Here is a 10,141-nt window from a genome sequence, read left to right on the forward strand (position 1 = left end):
GTGGCAAGGGTTTTTGCCTCTTGATCCCATGATTTTTGCAGTAACTTTTGAATTCACTTGATGTGAACTCTCCACCTCTGTATGATCTCAACTTCTTCACCTTCCTCCCCATTTCTTTCTCGACCATTACATGCCATTCTTTGGACTTACTAAAAGCCTCATCTTTAGTCTTCAGGAAGTATATCCATATCCTTCTACTGTAGTCATTGATTAGCATCATGAAGTATAGGAACCACCCGTAGCTTCCGTCTACATCTTTCCGCAGAGGTCCATGTGAACAAGCTCTAGAGGAGTCTTTGCCCTACTGGCCTCTTTAGGAAAGGGCTGCGATGTTGCTTGCCCATCATGCAAGCTTCACATATATCGGGTAGATCTCTGATTTCTGGTAGGTCTGCAATCATTCCACTTTTATGCATCTCCTTTAAAGAACTAAGGTTTAGATGACCAAACCTCTCATGGCACATATTAGTGTTGCTCACATTGGCTCAAGCATAGAAAGTTGAGAGTTCGTAGATGCTGTTGTGCCATGTACCTTTATCAATGACCTTCCCTTGAAGATCCAAAATTTGTGCGCCATTCTTATCGAACTGAACTTTGAGGTCCCAATCCGTGATCGCAGAAACGGACAACAAGTTACTCTTGATATCTGGCACATAAAGTACATCGGACAACTGTTTTACAACTCCATCTGACTTGAGAGCAATCATACCTTTTCCTTTTGCTGGACATTTTGCATCATTGCCGATTGCTACTAGGATGTCATTCCCTATTGGATGTAGAGAGGTATACCAATCCTTCCAACTGGTCATGTGGCGCGATGCACCACTTTCAATAATCCAAGGTTCTTCTGCAGGTACATGAACTGCCTTCATGCAAATCTCCTCAATTTCTATGAATAACTCTACTAGTACTGCCTCCGTGCTATTGCTGGACTCTTTCTTTACTCCGTTCTTCTCATCTACAATCGTACTTGATACGAGTTCACCGACTTCGGAAGATCATTAGAAAGGTCCTCAAGGACATTGCTCAAAAGAAGGATGCCAGACCGCACACCCCTTGAAGAAATAGCATGGCGACCACAAGAACTGGAAGAAGCTGAAGGTGATGTGCAAGCTCTCCAACTGTTGACATTTTTCATGGCATTCTTGTTTGCCTTGATGAACAACCTCATACAGCGTCGTGTCTCTAACCCTCGCTTGTAAAGATGGATGTGATATCATGGGGGTTGGTCCTTTTAAGATTGTCTATGTGCTATTTTATGCTGAAGATTCTTCCCGTGTAGTATTTCACAATACACCAGTCACACCCTACCCTGCCTATGTGTGCTTTGTGGATGTATCTTCACCCGATTTTCAGTTCAAGCTTTCTCTTTCTATTGTTTGTCCATAGATAAGCCTCGTCGTGTCTCTCTCTTTTCCATCTTCCAAGCATGGCTGACATTCCCGTGTTTTGTGGACGGGTTGAAGGAAATCCAAATGAGTATCTTGTGGCCTTCAAGCGCCGTTGTGTTTCTCTCAACTTTCTTACTGAAGACAGATGGCTGTTGGTTCTTCCCACATTTCTAGAGGGTTTGGCTCAAGTGTGGTATGAGAAGTAGGCCGAAGACGTTCACCAAAGCTGGCCAAGTTTGACAGCAATGATGATTGAGTATTTTGGCAAAGAAGAGGAGCCGAAGAATGTGTACTTGTAGGTGGCAAACTTGAAGCAGTCAGAAGGTGAGATGGCGTGTCGATATGTGGATTGAGCGGCCATGCTCCTGGACTATTTAATTGCCACACAGGAGGACAATGCTGGATTTGGAGCTCGAATGACTCAACATGTGCTGGGCTACCTTGTAGCAGGAGCAAGTGATGAATTCTGCCTCAAGCTTAAATGGGAGAATCCAGAAACTATGGTGCTAGCACTTGAGATTGCTCAAAAGTTTGATAAAGTTCAGTCTGACCCCGCTTCAAAGAAGACGATTGTCCCTCCGCAACCCCCTCAATTCTTGCAACAACAACCTGGGGGGTCTAACTTAGGGGCATACCCCCACCCCTCATCAGGGATGTATCCACCGCCTCCACCTCAAATGTATGGTCCTCCCTTAGGTGCTTACCCTCAACAAGGTGTATATTCTCACCCTCCGCCTCGAAGATTTCCCTAGCCTCGCCCATGAGCCCCCCTCTTTTCTACTCCCTCGCCCCCTCCAGCTAAAGAGGCCCCCTTGCAATAGAACCTGGAGTCAATGACCTAGCCAAGGCCCTAAATGATCTTCGGCTTGAGATGGTGGGCATCAAAAATCAAGCCAATCACCCTCCAAGAGACCGTGATAATGTTGTATGCTACGAGTGCCACCAGAATTATCGCATGGAATGCCCCAATATTCCAAGGGTGAATCTTCTAAGTGAATTTGGCACTGAGGATTCTGATGTAGAGATCCTTGACCTCGAGAAAAGAAGTCGTACCACCTCGGACCCCTCTCCAAACCATGGGGATTGGGCCGCCCTAGGAAGAAGGTGTCCTTCTCAGAGCCCTCAGATGTTGAGATGGCAGACCCACCAACCGAGAAGACTAAAAGATCCCGCAGGAGTAAATGGTCACCCTTGGATTTTCCCATCAGCTCGAGGCAAGAAGACTATTCGGTCATTCAAGACCTTGCTCATCGTTCTTTGAGCATCACGCTTCCTTAACTAATAGCATTAAGCCCTAAGGTGAGACGTGAGCTGCAGCAAGGGCTCTCAACAAGGAGGAACAAGAAAAAGGGAAAGGTAAGAGAGGTATCTTCTATCTCTGAAGAAATTGATCAGCACCCACATACAGTTGATGTCATCATAGATAATTGCCATGTCAAAAATGTGTGTGTTGATGGGGGAGCTGCATGTAATATCATGGTGCCCCGAATCAGGAAGAAATTTAATTTGAAATGTACAAGGCGTTCCTCCACTCGAATCAAGGTAGCAGATGGTCGACGACTCGCCACCCTGGGAGTCATTGAGGATTTGCCCATCACTGTCAATGGGTTGACCACCACTATCAATTTCTATGTAGTGGACATTGAAGATACAGGCAGGAGTTACCCAGCCATACTCGAGAGACCATGGTTGAGAAAGAGTGATGCAATCAACTATTGGAAGACAGGACATATGTCTTTTGGTGCTTCTAAGGAGAAGATCCCGATGCAACCTGGTGCCACGAAATCAGAAGAAGAAGAGGAGCAAGACAGTGATACTCTCTCATCCTCGGTGTCTGAATCAATGGAAGAATCAGACGGGGGGGAGGAGTTCTCAGAGGAGGAATTTTACATGATGGGGGTGTCTCCGACCCTGCCACCTGCAGAAAAGGTAACAGCTAGTCCTCAACAACTTGAATCTATGCTTTCCCTAGACCTCACTCCAAGTGAGAAAGACAAGTTCCTAGAAATGTTCAAAGATTTCCCTGATCTCTTTGCAACTAGCTACCACCACCTTCGCCATGTGACTGCCATAGAGCACAAGATAGAGTTGAAGCCTGATGCGAAGCCTGTGGCTCAAAAGTATCGGAGATTAGGACCGCTGCAAACTGATGCTTTGCGCTCGGAGTTGCAGAAGCTTGTAGAAGCTGGGTTTATTGTTCTAGTTCACAATACTGAATGGGTTTCACCAGTGGTAGTCACCCCAAAGAAAAACAACAAGTGGCGGGTCTGTATCGACTATAAGAAACTCAATGCAGCCACCAAGAGGGATCATCATCCTTTACCCTTTCAAGACCTCATTCTTGAGAAGGTAAGTGGTCATGAGATGTATACTTTTTGTGATGGTTACTCTGGGTTTTATCAAATCAGAATTGCCGAAGAAGATGTGCTTAAAACCACATTTGCCACACCTTGGGGGACATTTGCATTCAAAGTAATGCCATTTGGCATCACCAATGCTCTTGCTACCTTTCAAAGATTTAAGCAGATGGTGTTTGCTCCTTATTTGGGGGATTTCTTGGAGGTGTTTTTAGATGATTTCTGTGTATTCTCGTCACGTAAGGAGCACGTCATGAAGGTTAGATTGGCCTTCCAAAGGGTCAATGATGCGAATGGCAGTCTCAACCCTGAGAAATGCACCATTGGAGCCACTTAAGGGAGGTTACTAGGACATATTGTCTCATTTGAGGGCAACAAGCCTGACCCCGAGAAGGTAGAAGCCATCCTCAAGCTCTCCCCGCCAACAACCAAACGTCAGGTACACTCATTTGTCAATCTAGCAGGATACTATCGCCACTTCATTGATCAATATGCTGCTTTGACACAACCCATGACTATGCTATTAAAAGATGGGGTTGATTTCTCTTGGGATGAGGATTGTGATCATGGGTTTGCACAAATCAAGAATGCTCTGGCTTCAGAACCCATTCTACGCAATCTAGATTGGTCAAAGACTTTCTATATCAATCCTGGGTTTGGTGAGCATACTTTGGCAGGTATTCTTCTCTAGCAAGGGGAGGATCGGTTCATGTATCCTGTTCGATTTGCTTCTCGACAATTGCTTGACACTAAGCGATGCTATTCAGAGGCTGACAAGCATGCCTTGTCTTTGGTGTTTTGCATTGAGAAATTTAAGCATTATGTGGCTGGAAAGTCCTTCATTATACTCACTAGCACTGGTCTTGCAAAGCAGGTTCTTCAATCACCAAATCCCATGGGTCGGTTGGCCAAATGGCTGGCAGTTCTACAAGAATATGATTTTTCTTTCAAAATTGTAAAAGGGGGTTGTTCCAACTTGAAGAATGCTTTGATTGATTTAGAGGAGTGCCTTGATGTAACCCTTGTAGCAGCCATAGAAGTTGGGGATCCATGGTATGGTGGTATCTACAAGTTTCTGATTGCTTTCTCCTTTCCTCCAGAAAGTACTAGCTATGAGAGAAAGAAGATCCGCAGAGATAGTAGGCGCTACACCCTCCTTGATGGGGTGTTGTATCGTCAAGGCATGGATGGGGTACTAAGATGGGCCATTGATGCAAATGAAGTGCCTAAGGTATTGAAGCATTATCATGATGGATTTTGTGGAGGCCACTATGCCAGTGACTATACAGCTAAGAAGATTTTACATGCTGGATACTATTGGCCAACCTTGTTCAAGGATGTCACTTTGTATTACAAAACCTGTGAACCATGCCAATTCTTCGGTAGGAAGGATTTGCATCCTGGGCAACATCACCCAATGATGTCCATCCATCCGTTTCAGAAGTGGGCAATAGATTTTGTCGGGCCCTTGCCCATGACTGCCCGCAAAAAGAAGTATCTTTTGGTAGCCACTCAGTATGTCACTAAGTGGGCTGAAGCTATCGCCCTCCCCACCGCAAATGGTAAGGCAGCTTCAAATTTCATATTTGAACGTATCTACACAAGGTTTGGGACACCCATGGAGATTGTCTCTGACCATGGGAGTCCATTCTTAAATGAAGAAGTGGAGTTACTCATGGATCGCATGGGTATTGATCATCACACTTCTAACATCTATTATCCAGCATCCATGGGTCAAACAGAGTGGACCAATGGCCTCCTTTATAAAACCATGGGAAAAATGGCCATAGGGAACAGGAGCCAGTGGGATTAGAAGGTCACTATCCTTCTCTCGTGCACTTTGGATGTGCGCGGCGCCAGTCATGGAAGGACTGCATGATGAACTATGTGAGGAGGCACACCTCAAGAATTTCATAGAGGTGGACATGTGAGCCCTCGAACTGTTGCTTCCAATGGTGCATTAGCACACTATCTAGCAACTCCTAAAAGGACTGTAAGTTTGGGCACCAGTGGACATCTTCAGGGGGAGAAACTGGCAGGGGATGGCAGAGCATCATCATCTGCAAGTGGCATGGGCTCCAACTCTGTAGTATATGTAGGCGTTGATGTGTTAGCTTCTTGTACAAAATTTGCTGCTTCGTCAAGAAGGTCAACCGGAGCATTGGAGGAGATGGATGGAAGGGCCCATGCTATGTGGTGGTGGTGTTAGAGGCGCTAGACGAGTACTCGGGTAGTGTTGTCCAAGGGAGGGGAGGGTGGGTGGCTTATTGTGTGGGTAGGGCAACATCTAGAGGAGGCAGTAGTGGAATTTCTACATGGGGGCGGTAGTATTAAAGAGGGTGATTGCTTCATTTCCCTCTTCCTCGATGACTTCCTCTGGGTAGGCTACGTGAATTGTTTCAAAATTTCTCACCAAGGGCTCAAGTGAGTCTTGGAGAGCCTATAGCACCCTATTGAAGAGGATTATTATTCCAAGGGGTGGTAGGTTGTGGACTGGTAGGTGCACAATTGATGTCTGCATGCAGACTTGCGGGTGTGCAAACCCACGGCGAGAGTTCCTCGGGCTTTGCAAGTTGCATCACTTCATCGTCCATAGGATAATTAAGGGACTCAGTATTCCTCCTCCTATCATGTACATGCTTCTCTTCCCCCTCTCCCTTTCTCCTTGTGTCATAGTCTCCCTCTTCATTTCCTCCCCTTCTAATTCCTTTTCCCCTCCCATGATAACGTTTCGCCCTCACGATCTCCTTTCCTCTATGGCCCTCGAGTGTCGCCATGCTTAGCCTCTAGCCTTTGGTCCTGATTTCTTTTCCGGCTAATACTACAAACTAGGTAAGACCCACAAAGGGACTCACATGTGAGTTTTTCATAAAATAGAGGATGCTGCAACTAGAAGATAAAGGTGAGAAAGTAGAAAAGATTCAAGATGCAAGTATGTACCAAGACCAAATTAATTAGGCAAGATAAGTTTACTTGGAGATACCTTGAAAACCATGATAGAAGATGGAGGTACCATCTCTTTGATGCTGGCTCCCTAAGTATCTTATAAGGAAACTTGGCATGTAATTACAGTTACATAAATGACCAACAATTGCCCTTATAAGGGGTGGGTATCCTTTACTTCGAGACCTTTTTGGGTGCTTTGGCTCCCCAAAACAAAAGATCAAAGCTTGATGACATGGGGATTAAATATATATTTGTTGTATGGGAAAAGGGAAAGCGTCGCGAGTAAGTGGGGACAATGGAGTTTATCATGATTGATGGTGGAGAGAAAAACGAGGAATCTGATGCTCCATGGCACTCGCACAAATTTAGACAGAGCTTTCCTATTAATAAACATTGGCTGGGGCACCCACGCAAATTTAAGTAGAGTTTTCCTATTAATAAACGTTGGTTGGGGATGGTTGGATGGACTGACGATGTGACATTCACGTCTCATGCATGCCCTGGAGATATGCCTACATTGGTGCCTTGAATTTTGTGCACCACCACCGTTCTTTTTGCTCCTTTTACGTCTCTCCTTCTCTTATCTCAACTATCGCTCTTTCCAAGCTCCTCTCACCATGGTTCTTTGCAAGCTCGTCTAGAGACAAGGGCGGGAAGGATCAAAGGCTCCTCTCACCATAGTTCTTTGCAAGCTCCTCCTCGTGCTCTCCTCTTCCTTCGCACAATCACAATCTTTCCCTTTTCTTTATTCAGCATCATGAACTCCCTTCGCTTTTGCTTTTGATGCGTTCTGTCGAGCATCGCTCCTCACTCCCTAGACAATGGCAGCACAAGGCAAAGAACGTACAGTGGCACACGATGGAAATCTTGACACAACGCCAAGCAGCTATGGGAGTCCGTTGATGATTTAGGGATGCAGGCATTGAACGTGCAACCTTTTATTGCCACTAAGCAACGTCAAGGTTGCAAGGACTCTATCGAAGTTGATCCTCGAGAGCCACAGGAGTGATGTGTAGTTTTTTGAAAATAATGGCCTCTCACCTCTAGTTGTCATGGACATATTCTTTCACGCATACTACATAGTTAGCTCCACTTCTGTTTACTGTCATTGAAATAGTACTAAAGACTTAAAACTTCAACTATAATCTCAATGAGCACTTAGAAAGAATGGAGATTGCTACCCATTTAAAAATAGGAATCGCTACTTCATCTATCTTTTTTCTTTTTCTTTCTTTTTTGGAATAATGTGGGTTTATATTAATATGACAAAGTCAAGTATATACATCTTCAAAAAAGTCCATAAGACTTTAAAATCGGGATCTAATCATCTGAAACGGCAACAGTACCATTGACGGTAGCAGTAAAACACCCCATAAATTCACTAACAGTCTAGTGTGCTTTGGCAACGTATATCCGGCCACTGTGCATTCTTCTGTTGATGCATGCGGAACCAGAAATGGAGCTGGGCGATGCAGACGGAACGTTTCCTTCATCACACAGCTCAAGTAGGGGAGACTGCCGGTGTCCGATCCTTCTACCATGTCTCCAGGGCGCCCCTGCACAACGGTGTCCAGTTCGTCTTGAAGTTTCTTTAGACAACGTGGATTCCTCAGCAGCTCTGCCATCGTCCATTCCAGTGTGTTCGATGATGTGTCTAAGCCAGCGCCCAATAGATCCTGCAAGCGTAAAATACGTGTCTCCAGCAGACAACCCTCTGATACGATTCTTTTTTGTCAAATCCGTCCAATTCTTTCGATTGAAAGCAGCAACCCGAAAGAGATCTATGAGAGTTCAGACATCTTACCAGTATCATTCCTTTTGCGGTGGTTTTGTCGGGTGCTTCCTCACCGCCCGTTATGGTCGACGATTAAAGAACATCAAGGAAATCGCTAGGGGTGTCCGTTGCGTTCTCGTCTCTTTACTGTTGCCTCTCAGCCAGAACATCCTCCAGAAGCATATCAATCAGGCAGTGAAGTTCATCCATAGCGCGCTTGACTTTCACATCTAACCATCCAAGGTAAGGAATGAAGTCTCCTATCACTGGAGTTGCAAACGAGGCAGACACCCTGCGAATGAGATCCTTGAGGGAAGAACGGCCGTTCACTCTGCGGTCGGAAATTCGATTTGAGAGCACCATCCGACCGACAACATCCGACGTCAAAGCACCGAGACATTCACCCAGGTTGATGGGTAGCTTCCCTCCCTGAGAATGCTCTTGCATACCTCGCAACATCAGCCGGAGCTCCTCCGTTCTGATGTGCTGAAGCTTCTCCATCGAGGTCCATGGGGCCCGAAAATGAGACTGTGGTGCCGCCCATAACCAGCACGTTCGGCGAACTCTAAAGGGGGGCGATCTGCAAAAGCTCTATTATGGGTGAGAAGGAATTCTTTGGCTAGAGATGAACTGGAGACGACGACGGCAGGCATGGAACCGAGGCGAAGGAAGAGGAGGGGGCCATAATTGTTAGAGAAGCGGGCGAGGGTGAGGTGTGAGAAATCGGAGAGGAGGTGGAGGTGGCCGATGATGGGCAAAGCAGGAGGGCCGGGGGGAAGCGTGGACGAGGAGAAGATCATGCACGTGGAGATATTTAGCACGGCGGAGGAGGGGGAGCATCCCAAGCTCACATAGCCACAACTCCATCTCTAGAAGGACCTCACAGTGTGCAAAATCTAGAGGAGCCATATCATACATGGCTGTCGGTTCGAGAGGACCGAGCGTGATCAGCTATGCCCACTCTTTGCAGAAGCTCATGATGTTGAACACTCAGAGGAAAAGTAGCACGTGCCTTCTTTAATGCCCTGTCCCTCTTAATTGAAACTCCTCCCTCCCCCTTTTATTCCTTAGTTTAATCATGCCCTTTTCCTCTTCCTTTTCACCACTTGGGGCACATACTCACTCAACTTAACTTTATTCCTATTTGATCTTCTTTTGGCCCGTGAAGGCTAATTAACCTATGTTTGTGCTTGGGTTAAATTATTTTATGCATAGGTTAATCTTTTAAGCCTATGTCTAAGAGGGGTGCACATAATATGTGAAGTTCAAGAAGAATTTGAACCCATAATTTTGTGTTTCACACACGTGAGCTCTACCCCTAAGATATAGAATAGTATAACAAGTGTAAAGCTAACTATAATATCATAAATGGTCCCCCCTCCCCCTTCAGCATATCCCTTTCTCTTTCATGCCTCCTTCATAAGTGGTCCCTCCCCCCTCCCCAATCTCACGTAGCTCCTCTTTAATGCCCCCTACCCTTCCTTCAACTCGATGTTGGATTGAAAAGCTTAGTTTGTATCATCTATTCCTCTCGACAAGCTACCTTGGCTATGGCAAAGCTCGAGTGATTAATATTGAAGTCCATCTGCCCAATTGATTATATGGATAGTGTGAGAGTTAGAGACCCAAAGAGTACCAATGACATTCCATTAGCATATGTCTAGTAATCAGTA

The 10,141-nt window shown here is 45.7% G+C and overlaps 1 protein-coding gene across 1 annotated transcript; it reads right to left on the minus strand.

Annotated features, from left to right (window-relative positions):
- Positions 1-8,054: 8,054 nt before the first annotated feature.
- On the minus strand, positions 8,055-9,237 carry LOC147905490 (cytochrome P450 750A1-like). Its single transcript, XM_087375536.1, has 2 exons — positions 8,499-9,237; positions 8,055-8,370 (listed from the first exon to the last, which is right to left on the minus strand). The coding sequence occupies exon 1, from the start codon at positions 8,967-8,969 to the stop codon at positions 8,613-8,615; it is 357 nt and encodes a 118-aa protein (XP_087231662.1). The 5' UTR covers positions 8,970-9,237; the 3' UTR covers positions 8,055-8,370; positions 8,499-8,612.
- Between the last annotated feature and the right edge of the window lie 904 nt (positions 9,238-10,141).

Source organism: Dipteris shenzhenensis, chromosome 1 (genome assembly GCF_047967505.1).
Source record: "Dipteris shenzhenensis isolate YYH24624 ecotype China chromosome 1, Dip_SZ_1.0, whole genome shotgun sequence".
Taxonomy (NCBI): domain Eukaryota; kingdom Viridiplantae; phylum Streptophyta; class Polypodiopsida; order Gleicheniales; family Dipteridaceae; genus Dipteris; species Dipteris shenzhenensis.